The following is a 17384-nucleotide window of genomic DNA, read 5'->3' as shown; positions in this document are numbered from 1 at the left end:
GCCCTGCCCTGGACTGGGTCTTCCTCCCGGGGCAGCCTAGTTCCTCCTCCGGCCCCGCCCCCCCGACCTAGTCCTCCTCTCCACCCTTAGGCCCCGCCTCCCTACCTCACTGCCACTTAGGCCCCGCCCCCTAGCCCTTCATTCCCCTCCCCCCTCCCTCCGTTCCATTTAATTGTTGGATTGTCAGCGCTGCACTCCCGCTGGCGGCCAGCAGGGGGCAGAGTTCGAGCTTGGATTTTTCCGCCGGGCGTCCCCGGGGAAGCAGTCGTGGAGTGGGGGAAGGGAGGACGGGGCGCGAGGACGCGGTCCGGTCGGCTGCTGCGCTACTTTTGGTCCCGGCTCGGCAGGGAGGCCGCGGCTGCCGCATCAGAGCTGACGTGGGGGCGACGTGGGGCCGCCGCCGGCGCCGGCGCCGGGTTGCTTGGCGGCGGCGCCGCTCCTGAGCGGCGGTCGGGCTCGCCGTCTCCACCTCCTCCCGTCCGTAATCAGTGACGAGGTCCGCTACGTAAATCTCATCGCGGCGGGTAAGTGGTGCGTCGGCCGGGACCCACAGACCTAGGAGCCGGCGACGCGGCGCAGGAGGCGGACGCAGGAGGCGGAGCGGCGCCGGGTCGGGGGCGTCGGGGGCGCGGGGCAGCGGGGCCGCCGGAGCCAGCGGGGGAGCGGGGAGGGCGGGAGCAGCTCGGCCACGGGCGCCGGCTCCGGGGCCACCCGGCGGTGCGGCGGCCGCTCAGTCTCCGGCTCCGCTCGCGGACTGCCTTCGGGTTAGTAGCAGAGCTCTCCCGATAGGACAGCGGGGCTGGTCTGCTCTCTCAGCAATCCTTGACTCCTTTTGAACTTGGTACAAGTTGGACAAGTCTTTCGGAAAAAGCCTTATTGCTCTAATGAGTGTGGTCCTCCCTCTTTGAGAAGAAAAGGAAGCGAGAAGTAAGGACGTTGGTTTTTATTTTCACAGCCGACGATTAGTAGCACTTTTGTCTCAATTTTACGTACTCAGGTTAGATATAAATCAGCGTTAACCCCTTTCTTCTCCGAAACAAGAGTCGGGGAGAGCAGTGTTGAGTCACTGGGTCTTCACACACGATAGACCTGATGATATAGTGCGAAGACTTTTATGATAGCCGAGAAGGAACAAATCCGTGACAGCGAACAGAAATTTCAGGTTTTGTTCTGTACTTTCGACGTTTGCCTTTCTAGAACCACCTAGTAAGATTCCCAGAACTTGCGGAAGAGGGAATAGACACATTATTCACCCTACTGCCTATTACACGTATGCTAGATCCCTAACTTTGAAATCGCTGAGACGTTTCCTGCACTGCGCTCAGCAGAGCAGCTGTCAGCTTACGATCACATTTTCGGCAGTTTTGACTTACAGGATCAGCCTGAAGGTGACTAAAACTGAGAGAGCCCCTTTTAACAGTACCTCTTACCCACGTAACTTCTTAAAATGTCTTCCTTTTCAAGCTTAATTTGGCGGGCTGATGAGAGTGCAGCCAGCTTCCCTTTAGAGAAATACAAACCTAGATGCACAGCGATAGAGGTCCGGTATGAAAATCGTATTAGATTACATTAATAATTCATGTTCTCTGGTTCCCCTCCCCCTTCCCTCCCCCGCCCCGCTTCGGCTACCACATTTTTCTCCTGGTCTTGGTCCTATTTTTGGTTAACAAGCTGCTTTCCCTTCACAGTTTTTAAATCTTTGAATTTTTTTCTCCCAAGGAAGGCAAATTGCAAATAGTGTGTTTTGGCCAATAACAGCTAGGTATTAAAACAATAGTGTTTAAAGAACTGCTTACTGATCCAGATACAACTTTAAAAAAGATATTTAAATGGAAATGGGTTTGATCTTGAATGAGTGAACACTTAAAGCATTGTCAAAATAATTACACAAACATTTTTGGTATGAATCTGTAAATAGATCAGTGTAAGCAGATGCTTTCCCAGTGACTTTGCTGGTCAACCTGGTATCGTTTTGGTGAGTGTGAAGTTGTAATTATACCGATGTTTGTGTACATTATCTTGTAAGAGTATATGAATAAATTTTTATTCAATGTATAAACACAGAGGAGCTCTTGAGTGTTTGTTTTTGCATTGTCCTGGAAAGTTAATAAAATTTGCTTCTACTGATGAATTTAACAAACTCCAGACTCCATGGACCTCTTTAGTTTCCTACTGAGGCAAGTCGTTACATGATCAAAATATGAAATCTTGTTTAGAATTCTGGCCATTTCATGAAAAGTAGGTTATTAACATACATAAGGAATCCTGACTGAAACTTGACTAGTATATTACATATATTTCTGATCTGTTTTCTCCAACTTGATATTCTCTCCAAGTGAATAATGAGCCAGAAAATTGAGCCAGGTTTATTGTTGAAGTGGTAGTCCGTTGGAAAGCACTCAAATGCCCTTTTCCATATAGATAGATTTTTTTAAGTAAAACTGAAGAATCCTAACACTCAACAGCTGAACCTTTGATATTTTGACATGTAATCAACATTGGTCATTAAGGAAATAAGCCTGAAATATCTTTGAATTCTGTTAAGTATTTTCTGTTGAACTAATGGATTCCATATATGTATTAAAATGTCAACTTTGAGAAGAGTTATTGTACATTGAATGCAGTTTCAATATTATCAATACAGATAGATTATACAAGTAAAGATTTCAGGGAAAGTTTCTCATCCAGTACACATAGGTAGAAAGAAACATTTTAAATCATTTTGTTAGCTTCCTTTTAGAGACTATACAAGATATTGTAATATATTTAAAATACTTTCTATCCTGAGAACTGTGCAATAAAGAGTGCACTGTTCTTAAGAGTAAATCCTTTCACACATGGGTTTTCTTTTTCTGATGCTTTAGGATATCCAGGAGAGAATAAGGGAGAGTGAAGAGGAAAACCCAAGGATAACACTAAGTGTGATTTTATCCCACTAAGTGGAATATTACTTATGAAGACAACTTGAGTCTTATTGGTATAATTCAGTTATAGCAAAGTTTAAAAAGTAAAATATCGACCTTGCACATCTTTTGATTGACCTTGCCAGGAGTGTTAGAGGAAATTGTCAGCAAGGTGAATGTAAAACAGTTTTGAGGAAAAGCATAATCTAGGAAGCTATGTGGGAATTTTGCTTAAAGTCTATTGGAATAACTCACTGGTTAGGGCGGATACTTGCCTCCGAGAAACCTCGCTAGGAGCTCTTTTGTGAGGCTGTTTTGAAGTATTACAGCTCTCCCAAAGTGGGAAGCATCTTCATGCATATTTTCTGAACACTGATAACCAGACCAATTAAATGTCAAAATCATGTGAAATTCTTTTTTTTTTTCATTTTTCAAATTTTATTTATTTATTTATTTTTGAGAAAGAGAGCACAAGCAGGGGAGAGGCAGAGAGAGAGGGAGACACAGAATCCGAAGCAGGCTCCAGGCTCTGAGCTGTCAGCACAGAGCCAAACGAGGAGCTTGAACTCATGAACTGCTAGATCATGACGTGCGCTGGAGTCAGATGCTTAAATGACTGAGCCACCCGGGTGCCCCAAAACCATATGAAATTCTAACAATGGAGCTCGTGTGATTCTGATATTTTACTTTGAGAATTTCATAAAATAAACTCAGTTTTTTCAGTTACCTTATTAAAGCTTTGTTTTTAAACACAGCAGACTTAAATTTAGACTATCCAAACTCAAAGTCAAATGTCATACAGTTTTGCTCATAATCTCAAATAGCCTCAATTTTTTTCATTGATAGCCCAAAATGATTTTTTTTTTTTTTTTGCTTAGAAATGTTTTAAACTGGAATTTGTGTCCTAGCATTGATATGATAAAAGCTTCTAGCTCAAGTGTTGGAAAACTGTATCATGCATAAAGACCAATATACTGTATGTGGACAGTTGGGATGCGTTTGCTCTTCTTTATACTGATGGAGAAAATAAATTTAACACATTTAAATATGTTTCAGCACTTTGAAAGGTAGCAGTTTTGTTCATATACACAAAATAGGACCTATCTAGTTAAGTATAATAACGTTGAAATTCCTTTCTCTAAGTTTTAACTAATTCAAGTGTCTTATCTACTCTTTCCCAGATTTACTAGTCACTGGAGTTGTATTTCATGTAGATAAGTATTTAAAATGTACTTAAAGTGCAGTAATATGATGCTGAACAAGAAAGCCCTGCAATGACTCTAGTCAAGCAAATAGCTCCCACAGAAGATTTTTAAATTTTATTTCCTTCCCTGAACTGGTGGTAGTGGAGAGGGTGGTATTTGGAGAGATGGAGGTAGGCGATGATTATTTGAATTTTTTCATTTCCTCCCCAGCAGCCAATTTTGCTGTTCATTGACTGTCAAATAGCCAAAGGCAGGTGCCCGGTGGGGAGTAAATTGAGAAAGTGATACTGAAATATCACTCTATAAAATTTGGTGATTTTATAGAGTTAAGATTTCTTAGACAGTAGCTCTCTGAAGCAGTTAAATTGGAGTGGCCTTGAATCTGTATTAAAAAACCACTTGATGTTCTGTTTGATTCATGTTTAAAATATTAAAGACATTATTTACAAGTGTTTCAATTATTTCTAAGTACTGTTCCTGGGTACTTCTGTTTTTACACAAAAGTGTAAAGAATGTTATTGGAAAGTTATTTTAACTTTGTGTCACAATGATTACAAAACTTTAAAAGTGGTATAATGTCTAGTTACTGCTATCCCACTTTGTTTTTCCTGGATTCTCCTTCACCTAAAATGCACAACAAGCGTAGGTTCATCAGTGTCAACTTAAGGTATTTGGCTTTTTGGAATTAGTTCTCGCTTCTAGCCAGCCCTACCTTTCCCTAACTTTTTAATCATCATGATTGAAAAGAACCAGCTTTATATGCACTTCTGTTCTTCTTCCCTTATCTTTCAAACCTTACTTGCTGTTCGTATTTAAATCATGACTAACCTATGGAGATCTCCTACTTTCCCAAGGAAGTAACACCTTGCTTCATCCCAGAACCAGAGAAACACTGTATTTTTCTGTGGTCTCTCTTTCTGCTTCCATAGAGGGTATACTGCCTTTTATTCCATGTTCTTTTCTTTTTATTTTGACCCTAGTCCAAAAGCAGGACTTTTTTTTTTAAAGGAACTTGCCTTTATTGTCTTTCCAAGGCATTCAACTTAGTTTTCATAGAAGCAGCTCTCCTTTTTAAATCTTTTAAATCTATTTAATAATTTAATCTAACATGATATTTAACAATATCAAAATTACAATAGTAAGTATGGCTGACATAATCAAGTCTGGTGATAAATATGACTAACTCCACAGCTGTTAGGAAGAGAAGTGCTTGGGAACACTAGAGAATAACTTGTGGACGTTATAACGTTTTAGGTTTTATAGAAGAAATGGAGAACATTGGCTAATAACAGAGAGTTGGTTGGGGAGGAGGAAGTTGGTTAGGTAAGCTTTTATATTCTAGTAAAGTTGCTCAAGAAGTTTGATTCTTACATAAACCTGATTTTTCCAAAAAGTTAAATCAAGATAGAATGTAATTAACCACAGCATGGTAGATACTCAGATTTTGTAAGTGTAAATATAATGCTGTTTTTCTCTAATCAGCATATCTTAAATCCCTGTTCTGGAGAGCTCTATATTAAGGGGTATTTGAAGCAATGAAATTAATTGAATCTGTACGCTGGAGAATGAATAGAACAACACACTGATGAAGAGTAAGGTGAATGTCAAATGTTATTTTGGTATTCAGACCTAATATATGACAGGAAATTTTTATCAGTGTAAGTGGTTTTTCTCCAGATACAGCACAGAAATTCACATATAGGCAAAGATTTTTTAACTCATTTTCTCCCTTAATATAAGCTCTTATTTGTCTATAAAAAACTAATCTGTGATGTGCTTTCTACTCTAAAAGAGAAAATTTCTTTAGCAGATAGGACCTTAAAATTATTTTTGTAGAAAATTGGTAGTATACAGGACATTTCATCAGTACCCTTTGTGATTTTTAGGCATAAGGAGATCAGCTTAAAAATGATAACCTCAGACTATATCATGAAATATGATGAATTCAAGGGGTATGTTTTAGGCTAAGTAGAATATTTATCATATTAAGCTCAGTATGAGAACACATTCGGATATTTGTGCTCAAAACCATTCAGGTGTTTGGGTATGTGGGAGCAGGGGATGCTAAGTCAATCCTTGTCTACCCAAAGATAGCATGTTCTAGGACATTAAAACCAGATTTTGGATGAGATCAATAGTATACAGCTAAGTTTTTCAAAGTATGCATAGTTTATGCTTTAGTAAAATGGGATCACCTGGTTTAGAAATCCCCACAAGGTAATTTTGGACTTGGAAAATTGATGTAATGGAAAGGTTTGGTATACTTTAAAATCTGAATGCTTTTGCAACAAACTTTATGAAGCCTCTACCAAATACCTCAAATTATAATGTCAGAACTTTGGCTATATATATACATATATATATTTTAATTTTTTTAATGTTCATTGATTTTTGAGAGAGAGAGACAGAGTGTAAGCAGGGGAGGGGCAGAGAGAGAGAGGGAGACATAGAATCTGAAACAGGCTCTAGGCTCTGAGCTGTCAGCACAGAGCCCAACGTCGGGCTCGAACTCACGAGCTGTGAGATCATGACCTGAGCTGAAGTTGGACACTTAACCAACTGAGCCACCCAGGGGCCCTGAACTTTGGCTATTTATTAAGGCAAGGGGTCTATTGGAGGATTTTGAATAAGGAAATAAATAGCATGTTTGGATTTGCATTTTGAGTAGAGTGTTGTGGTCTAGTGGAGTGGATTAAGAGGGGTGAGGGAGAGGTTTAGTGAAGTTATTATAGGGAGAGATGAATTGCTTTATAGGGAGGCAGTTATTGCTTTAATCATGTCAAATAATAAGTTTCAGAACTAAAGGAGTGGCAGTGAGGACAGAGAGAATACAGCAGAGTCAAGATACAGGAGACATATTTATTGAGGCCCATTAAGGTAATGGTCCTTGCTTATATTCCAAGCACAGTTAGACATTTTGTGTTTATTATTTACATTTTCTCCTCACAACAAGATCTCCATTTGACAGGAAAGAATGCTTGGAGAAGTTTCTAATTGTCTGAGCTCATATAGCTAATAAGCAATAGAACTCAGGTTGACTGTTAATAGTGTGTTTTTACACCACACATTGTTGCTACTAGGCCATGTTGGAGGACTCCCAGATTGGGTGGCTGGGGTGGCTGAGGCAGTGTTGATGTCAGTCACTAAGATAAGAGTACAGCAAGAGGAAAGATTTGAACATTTGGGGCTTGAGGATCTGTGAGCAAACCATTAAGAGATATATCTAAAGGCAGGTACATATGGATTGGAGCTCAGGAGAGAAAAGTGTAAGCTGGATATGAAATCTGAGATCTATCAAGTAAGGATGAAGTAAGCCTAGGGAGTGTGGGGGGGGAGAATTTTATGATGGGAAGCCTGGGAATACCAGCCTTTACAGAGTGGCCAAAGAAGACTGAGGACAAAGGGCTGGATAATTTGGAAGAAAAGCATGAACACGATGTCCTAAAGAGTTCAAGGAGGACAAAATTTGTGGAGTAGGAAACACTGTAGGAATATAAAGATAGGGACTAGAAAGCATCCTTTTAGATTTGGCAAGCAGGCAGTCAATCTATGATGATTTCTTAGACAGTAGTTGTGAAGAAATCATTCTTTGATAAGCCTGAGTCAGAATCAGTTTTATCTGATGGTCATTATTTGGGTACGAGACTAGTCATTTTCTCATTTTCTCTTGATCTCTGTGGTGGCCGAAGCTTGTACTTTATTCAATGCTGATTGCCTCTGGGAAGAGCAAGTGGGTGGTTGTTCCTGGACTTCAGTGAATACCTTTTGCTACTTTTTGAATTCTGAACCATAAGAATTTATTACTAAGTCAGAAATTAAACAAAGAAAATGGTATTTCCAAGAGAAATATAGAAATTAGTAGTTTACTTCTCTCTCTCTTTATTATTCAAATAATGTTATTAGTATTCTTTGTTTAAATGTCTGTCTCCCTCATTAAAATGCAATCTCATGGAGAGTGGGGACATTTTATCATTTGAAAGGCCTGGCATATCATGGGTGCCAATCACTGTTTAATAAATAAATGGTCCCTGCCTTTAGGTTACACAATTTTTATGGAAGGTTAAGATGTCCCCATGTAAAACGACAGTAGAGTATAGCAGAATAAGATTTAATCCAAAGGACAGCGCCATCCTCGCTTTTTGTTCATGATGTAAGCAGCCTGGTTCAAATGACCATCTCCTGTTGTCCCTATGCTGGGAGATGGGGGACAGATGGTAGCCATAACCATTGCCCTAGTGCCCTTAGGCCAACCTGCCCACTCAGTTTTAAAAGGACACCATTTTAGAGGGGGCCACTTAGGAGGGAACCCTGAAAGCAGTATGTCTGTAGCTAAGCACAACCATTGCTGTTGAAGATGCCTAGAAGATACTTAGGGCTGTGGACATTTGTCTTTTCCACTTCTAAAATAAGCGCTCCCAATTCCTTTGTCTTTTTCTTTGCCAGTTTTACTTCATATTTTTAAAGGATATTAGTAACAAAAAATGGGTTTTAATTGGTAGAGTGTCTAAAACAACTTTTTAAATGGATTGAAGGCTAGTGGAGGAGATTTTAAAGGAACTGGTAATATTTTACTTAGAGTTAAAATTCTTTGACAAAAGCCAATTTTGACGGGCACCTGGGTGGCTCAGTTGGTTGTGTCTGACTCTTGATTTCCACTCAGGTCATGATCTCACAGTTCATGAGATAGAGCACCTCATTGGGCTCTATGCTGACAGTGTATAGCCTGCTTGGGATTCTCTCTTTCTCCCTCTATCCGGCTCATGAGCGCGTGTGCGTGCTCTCTCACTCTCTCAAAATAAATAAACTTAAAAAAAAAAAGCCAGTGTTAAATTTAAGGTAAATAAAAAATGGTTGACAAATTTGTTGCAGTGGAATGAAATTTAAGTAAATGATAAATTCACTCCATTTATTAAGTGATTATTAAAATATAGCTGATTCCATGAACTATATGTAGCTTGTATTAAATGATTTAGACAACACTACTTTCTCTTTGGTAGAAAATAACCTGATAAATAGCTCATGATTTATGTTTTAAATTTTTTTCCTGGAACAAAATTGCATAGAAGTGAGATTGAAAAAAAATACACACTTGTTTTCAGCTTTCTATTCTTTGTTTTCAGTTTTATAGAAATTAGGATATTCGCGGGTATTCTGTTATCGTTTTGAGAGACTTTTTTTTAAAAATAAAATGTTATGATCTCCCAATTCAACATCATAATTTTTCTGCAGGATAAATAAAGAAGAAAACGGGGAAGGAACAAAGCATTGATTACAAATGTCTTAATAATGAGCAAATGTGGCAGGAAAAAATATATTAAGACAAATCTAAGGTAGGTGGATATATGTTTTTCTATTCTTTTGAAAATTTTGCTTAGGTAAAAGTTAAAATAATGGATAAGTGAATAATGTATATATGTTAACATGCATCCATAAGTGTATATATATGTGTATATGTGTATATTATACTAATAGAGAATGGTAGTGTGTACCCAAAGTGGTCAGCCATTCAATTAAGACATTCATTCATCTTCTACCCTGTACTGTGCTAGGCAATGGGGGGAGCAGCGAACCTTTTACATTCAGCTTTTTTTTGCGTGCTGGCCTTTTCATTTAGAAAGGAGACCATGTATAAGGATGTGGACAGAGTCTTAGTTTTTTTCCTTGCCTTTAAGCTATGCTTATACCTAACGTAAAACAAAACAAAGTCTCTACCATATTTTTACAAAATCCATATAGAGTTTTTCAAGTTTTCTTTTGGCTGCTTTCAGAGACCTTCTGGTTCATTTGTTGGATCTAGCTTTAAAAAGAAAATAAATTTTCTATGACATTTTATGTAAAACTCTTCACAAAGAATAGAAAGAACTAATACTTTTTCCTTTTGCAGGTGGATTCTATTTTTAAAATTTTACAAGTGGAAATATAGTTGTTCTGCAGTGTAGTTTGTCTTTGCAAATGGAATACAACTAAGCTTTTAGAAGTTTATTAGTTAATCAAACACTTTAATTAGGCAACTGCCTTTGTCTTATTTTTCATTTAGGTATATTTGACCTATATTTCCTTTTCTCTTTGTTTTCTTTTAAAAACACTTTCATAAGTACCATGATAGCATCCCTTTAAAATGTTTTTCCTTTTTCTTCTGATTTTTCCTTCTACTAAATGTTTTATATGTTCTTGATACAAAAGGATCCTAAATAACCCTGGTCATTAATTGCCTCGGTATTTCTATAATTATAAATATAATTTTATGAATATATGCCTTCGTTTTCATTTCTAGAAGGTATATAATAGGTTGTCTACCTATTGTGTTGTACTGTACAAATAGTACTCTACTGCTGTACTTCAGAAGTTATTGCAGTGTGATGTAGTTCTATTAAAGTTCTGGAAAATAACAGAGTAAGCAAACAAATACAGGTCTCTCCCTCTGAAAGTAGTTCAGCCTAGAAGTCTTTGAAAATTGTGCTAATGGATGGATCTTATTATTTTAAGACATAGCTATATTAACATTTTATTAAACTGAATCCTGATATATTCAGAGCATATTGGGGTAACATTTATTTTTCTATCAAAGAAGAAAATGGTTTGCATTTCAGAAGAAATTTAACCTTCATAAAAAAAGTATATTGTTACTACTATTAATCATTTATAAATTCAAATATGCCCATTTTAACAATCTTTATCTGTTTTTTAGAATTGTGGAACCAACTACTTGCCAGTATTTTGCTTGCTATTAGTTTATAGTGCTTAATGGACTTTTGTTTTTTTAGTTTTTTATTATCTTCTATGTCTTATTTTTAAATATTGTATAATTTATAATTACTAATTGGTCTTTCTCTCTAATAAGGATTATTATTTAAGATTAAAATATTGCTTGGGGCACCTGGGTGGCTCAGTCGGTTGGGCGTCCGACTTCAGCTCGGGTCATGATCTCACAGTCCATGAGTTCGAGCCCCGCATAGGGCTCTGTGCTGACAGCTCAGAGCCTGGAGCCTGCTTTGGATTCTGTGCCTCCCTCTCTCTCTGCCCCTCCCCTGCTCATGATCTGTCTCTCTCTGTCTCAAAAATAAATAAAAACATTAAAAAAATTTAAAAGATTAAAATATTGCTTAATTAATTTATAGATTATTAACTATAGTACAACTATGTTTAATATTGATAGAAAATGAGATTTTAGGGAACATACCTTATGATACCTCTCTTCAATTTTAACTATAAAATACATAATGAACAATGAAGGATTATAACGGATTTTTCTCTTACACTTTATTTAAAAAAAATTTTTTTTAATCTTTCTTTTTGACAGAGAGAGAGAGAGAGAGAGAGAGAGAGAGAGAGAGAGAGCAAGTGGGTTAGAGGCAGAGAGGGAGACACAGAATGTGAAGCAGGTTCCAGGCTCTGAGCTGTCAGTACAAAGCAAACTCATGAACCATGAGATCATGAGCTGAACCGAAGTCGGACGCTTAACCGACTGAGCCACCCAGGCACCCCTCTCTTATACTTTATAGATGAATTATGTCTGGACTAGTGAGGCTGATTTACAGGTGTTAGGATTTTATGTACATCATTTATACTGAGTTCTGGGTCCTGTATCTCCTGCTGGGATACTGTTTGAAAATGCTTAGTATAGTGCTTGACCCATATTCAACATTTAACTCTTACTTGACTCTTCTTCCCTGAGTCCTGGGGTTGGTTTTTAGTGGGTTTAGGAGAAGAGTTGTACTAGAAAACAGTTGGATATTGACAGTAGAATAAAATTGCTTGAAAATGATAAAGTATGTATTTTAAATTGATAGTGCTGGGTTTACTCTCCTGTAAATGATTTTTACCTTCAAATAAATAGATTTTATTTTATTTTTTAATATGCTTTTATTTTTTATTTTTTATTTTTTATTTTTTATTTTTAAAGTAATCTCTGCACTCAGTGTGGGGCTCAAACTCATGGCCCTGAGACCAAGCATTGCATGCTTTTTTGACTGAGCCAGCCAGGTGCCCCTCAAATAAATTAATTTTAGTATCAAACTTTTACTGAATGTCTGTACTGGGCATTATACTAGGCATTCCTGAAGAATACAAATGGTATAAAATTAGATCCCCTATATGCCAGTGTAAAAACAAAGCATGTCTGAATGAAGATTATAACAACAGTTGCAGCATACTCAAAAGCACATCTTTATTATAAAATGTTGCCTAAACTGGAATGCCCAGAACACTAGCTGTGGAAGGAACCCTAGAGTCATAATCATAAGACTTCTTGTTCACTCTCTGCCATGCTACGTATTATGTACCCTATAGAAAGTCACTTGATCTCTCTAAACTGTACTTTTATCATTTTAGTGACATCTGACAGTTGCATAGTCTTCCCAAAAGTTGATTAGTTTATTTAACAATTATGGTAGATTCTGTAGTAGGCACTAGGAATACATTGAAGTATAAAATGTAATCCCTGTCCTTGAGCTTCTTACACTAGTGTTAGTACTTTGTGAACAAATGTATTCTATGCTAGACAAGTGCTATAATGGAAGTACTGCATAAAATCCTTTGGGAACTCAGAAAAGAACAACTAATTCTGTCCACGGCTGTTAGAATAGGCTTTTGAAAGATGGTATCCTTCAGCCAGGCCTTGAAAAACTAGTAAGAATTTGCCTATTGGACAAAGAATGGATGAAGGGTATTTCAGGAAAAGGGAAGAACAGATAGCAAAGATTAGAACTGGGGGAATAGGATGTTTACTTGAAAGAAATGGCTTATGAGGAGGCTGGAATAGAGAATGTGGGAAAGAATAGAGTGACTGGAAATCAGGCCATAAAAGTGAAATGGAGTCGCATTGTGAAAGAGATTGAATGGCAGTTTGGTTTGGTTTGGTAATTGAGAGTATGGACTTTGGAAAAAGTCCTTAGTTTAGAACCTGGCTATGCCACCCAAAACTTTGATGGTAAGATCAGATTCTTAACTTCCTTATATTTGCTTTTTATCTCTAAAAGAAGAACTAACTATACAGGTCTTATAAAGTTGTTAAGGATTAAAACTAGCATGATTTTACAGCATGGTAGGCACCAACTAATAGTTGTGGTTATGATTATCATAAGAACTTTCAATTTTATCCTACAGTCAATAGGGAGCTACTAAAGACTTTGAAGCAGAGTAGTATTTTAAGCAGAAATGTATGCTTGAGAAAGGGAACTGTTAGCAGGGATTGGAGTAGGGAGATTGAGTGGTGGTGGAGAAAGGGATTAACTTGTTCGTTAGTAGGTACAGTCATCACACTTGGTAATAACACTGTAGGGAATGAAAGAGAGTCTCACAGATGACACCCAGCTTTTCAACTGAGCAATTGGATGGATGGTGAGGCCCCATTTTCTGAGGTAAGAAACTCAGAAAAGGAACATATTTGTGGAGGAATAAGAGGAAGTTAGTTTTGGATCCAGTGAGTTTGAGGTACCTGTAGGGCACCTATTTTGAGATGTTAGGCATTCGAATATATGATTTTGGAATTAAAGAGAGACCTCTGGGCTAGAGATCTAGATTTGAGAGTGATAACCCTGAAGCTTGGTGTTTGAATCTAGAAAAATGGATGACAATACCCAGAGGGAGATTTGAGAGTGAGGTGAGAAGGCAAAACAGATTCCTGAAGACATGCAGTGTGAAGGTTAACATTGAGTAAGGGGAGGAATTAATTAGCAAAGGAGCTTGTGGAATTGTCAGAGAATCTGATGAGAGCAGAAAATGCAGTATAATGACATCAAGATAGAGTTTAAGAAGGAAGATATCAACAGTTTGGAATACTGTTGAGGGATCAAACCAGATAGGACTTAAAATGAACATTAGATTTAGTGACAGAAATTGGTTACCTTCACTAGAGAAGTTTAGTGAAGCAGAAGTCAGTTTAGGGTTGTGTAGGAACAGGTGAGAGGTAAAGAAATGGGATAGTGTTGGGGCGCTTGTGTGGCTCAAACAGCTGACTCTTGGTTTCGGCTCAGGTCATGATCTCACAGTTCTGTGGGTTCAAGCTCCACATTAGGCTCTGTGCTGACAATGTGAAGCCTGCTTGGGATTCTCTCTCTCCCTTTCTTTCTATTCCTCCCCTGTTCACACTGTGTCTGTCTTTCTCAAAAAATATATAAACTTTAAAAAAAGAAAGAAAGAAATGGACATAGTGTTGGTAATTCTTTAGTTTAGCAGTGAGAGGAAGAAGAGACATTCAAGGGAATAGTTAGAAAAGAACTTCTGGTTCAGTGTGTGTGTGTGTTTGAGATTGAAGAGATTTGAATAGGTTTAAATCTTGATAGGAGGAAACCATTGGAGAGGGGAGAGGATAGTTGATACTATAGTGCCTAGAGATCCAGAGGATAGATACAAGAGTTTAAGAGTGGGGAGGCAGGAGGCAAGGTAAAATAGTGGGTATACAGGTAAGTGGTTTTTGATATGGTACCAGGAAATTGAGGGAGTACTCATCTGAAACAGGAAGCAAGGTCTTACATTGAGTGTAGGTGAGCTCAGGGATTTGAGAAGAGGGAGAAACATTTGAAAGAGTTGTACAGAATGGGAAAGTAAGTTCACTAGGGAAACAGTAAGATTGCTTCCCATTTGAGGTTAAAAACCATGAATTCAATAGCCTTAATAATATTGTTTTATAATTTTATTCAGTATTGTTCATAGAGTCATAGAGGAGATTGAATTGGTTTTATCTGAAATTGGTATTTACTAGGCAGATACAACAAAAAGAAAAGGGACAAGAGAATTTAGAGTATTGGGAGACAGTAATTGAAATGAGAAACCATGGATTCTAAGCTGAGTAGGATGAGATATGAAGAAAGGGGGCAGCTGATGGAAAGGGAGAAAGTGGTCTGGAGATCTCAGTGTGGTGGAACAACAGGTGTGATGGGAGTAATCAAGGGTGGGTGTCACCTGGGAGAATAGAATGTTGTAGTTAGGGTGGGATGTCAGAATCATTTCATAGGTGGAATAGTTTGGGACATGGTCTAGGTCCATTATAAGACCAGCTAAGTAGATGGCTGAAGTGGAGTAGAGAAAATCTTGCACTAAAGCATCAGGGTGAGGCAGGGGTCCTTCCTTTGAGTGTTGAACATAGAATAGTGGAGAGGAAAGCTCTTAAGTCAAGTGCTAAAGTCTTCACTTTACATCCTGGATGTAGAGAAGATGATTATCATATGGATGAATATAAGATGGTACACCTAATATCCTTGGGCCTCAACAGAACAGGGATTTCTACAAAGACACTGAGAAATAGTGGGGAACAAAGATGATACCAGGTCAACATTCTAATCCTGATTAGGTGTGGGAAGACAAGCTGGTCCCTCTTGAGAGGACCGAAGGGAGTGTTGGGAGTTCCAGATAGCACATTGCAAGGGCTTGGAAGAATAGGAGTAGGAATAAGCAACTGAAATACGGAGGGAAAGGAAGCACTATTTATGAGAGGGACAGTGGAGTATGGGAGGAGCTTACATCTTTGTTGGTGACTGGGGAAATAAGAATGTGAGGTATTAATGGATATGATTCTGGCATGGAGGAAGGGGCATCATGGTTTAGTCATGGCTTACAGGGAGGCCAAGTGTGATATGTCATCTTTAGAATGGACAGCAGCAGTTGTGAGGAGCAGCAACTCAGCAGCTTGGTCCAGTTTTGGGAAAGGAAGTTATAATGGATGACACCACATGTGGCGGGGAAGATGAACAGGGGTGGCTGCTGACCTCCCATTTCTGCCTTTCTTTACTGGGAGGCTCAGCTCATCATGGCATCCTGATTTGGCTGATATTTAGCTCTGTGGGTTTTTGTAGCTGATCTGGTACTGACTCACATGTAGACACACGTTTGTAACCTGTAGCTTTGGTGCTTGAATACTCTTGACTAAAAGAAGGAATATTAGGGAAGGGACAGGTATGTGAAAACTGTAGATTGAGGTGCATCATAGGAGGGGAGTGTGCACAAATACAGACTTGGGAGTCATCTGCATACAGGACTGAAGGAGCCATAGTATGTAGATTGAAAAAAGGAAAAGGGCAAAGGATTGAACTGTGGGAAATACCCAGGAGAAAAATGGTCCAAGTAAGGTGATTGAGATAATGTATGTAAAAACACGTTCATGTGTAAAACAATTAAAATGCTTAATAACTTACGAAGTCTTTTATTATATCTCAAAAAATGAGTCCTAGTTTCAGGTGACCTTTTAAGCATTAAAGTTTTTTTTTCCTTAAATGTTTATTTTTTGAGAGAGAGAGAGAGCGAGCATGAGCAGGGGAGGGGCAGAGAGAGATGGAGAGAGAGAATCCCAAGCAAGCTCTGTGGAGTCAGCACAGAGCCCAATGTGGGGCTCAAACTTAGGAACCATGAGTCATGACCTGAGCTAAAATCAAGAGACAGATGATTAACCGACTGAGCAACCCAGGTGCCCCCAATAGAGCTTTTTATGATGAGAGTCTTCCTGCATTCTATTATGTGTATCTCTTTCCTTAAAGTAGACTGAGTATATTAACCTTTAGTTGATGACTCAGGATAGTTATGATACTTACCATTATTGAATTTTAACTCCTACATTTTTCAATTTCTTGAATGTAAAGAACTCGGCAACTTTATGCTGTATGGACCCAATTGCCACACACTTGGAATTCTAGATCTGCTTATTGTGTTCTGTATCATTCCCCCTTCATCCCTGCCATTGTCAGCTGTCACTTCTTATATCTAGTATTTTTAGAAACTAGATGATTGAGAATTGTTTTGAAATAAAAATCAATGAGTTTAAAGTATGAACCCGTGAGAAGTTCTCTTTGTTTTATAAGTTTTAGTGTATGGATCTTAGGCCATTTGTTTTGCCTGTTAACAAGAAACTTTGGCTTATTGTTGACTTGTTTACTGAATTCTATGTAGATATCAAATAGTTGAAACATTATACTATATAGATGGACAAAATACACTAAAGGACCTAGAGTAGAGGAGGCATATGAGTGAGGTGGAAATTTTTTTTCTCTCTAGATCATTAAAAGCTATTCTTTCTCTGGTTCCGTTCAACCTTTTCTAGCCCTACTTCTACAGTCCTGCGTTGCCTCTTCCTCACTGAATCTAAGTAGGCTTCCTTAGCAGCCAGATTCTCTACCACCATCAGCTATTGTGTTTTCTAACTATGCTCCATACTTTACTTCCTCTCATAGTTCTCCTTTCCTCTTCTACCTGGTTAAATTCTTCTTATTGTTTAATACACAACTCATATGGCCCTATCATCAGGCAGGTATAATCCTTACTTCCTATATTTCCCAAAGCATTTTAT

General features: G+C 38.3%; 1 protein-coding gene across 20 annotated transcripts in view; it reads left to right on the top strand.

Moving 5' to 3' along the window:
• The window catches only part of CREM (cAMP responsive element modulator), a 72484-nt gene that overhangs the window by 314 nt on the left and 54786 nt on the right, over positions 1–17384 (top strand). For 4 of the 20 annotated variants that reach the window (XM_086714578.1, XM_086714569.1, XM_086714568.1 and 1 more), the window contains exons 1-2: positions 289–524; positions 9338–9438. In XM_086714578.1, the coding sequence (XP_086570704.1) occupies positions 9395–9438 (44 nt within the window). In that variant the 5' untranslated portion in view covers positions 289–524; positions 9338–9394. Of the gene's footprint in view, positions 1–283; positions 525–608; positions 928–5391; positions 5432–9337; positions 9439–17384 lie in introns of those variants that run through there. The other 16 variants (XM_086714566.1, XM_086714557.1, XM_086714552.1 and 13 more) reach the window with 10 other exon arrangements.

Source organism: Puma concolor, chromosome B4 (assembly GCF_028749965.1).
Source record: "Puma concolor isolate L17-30 chromosome B4, mPumCon1.1.hap2, whole genome shotgun sequence".
NCBI classification, from domain to species: domain Eukaryota; kingdom Metazoa; phylum Chordata; class Mammalia; order Carnivora; family Felidae; genus Puma; species Puma concolor.
The sequence above is the reverse complement of the archived record's forward strand: the minus strand, read 5'-3'. Positions and strand labels throughout refer to the sequence as shown.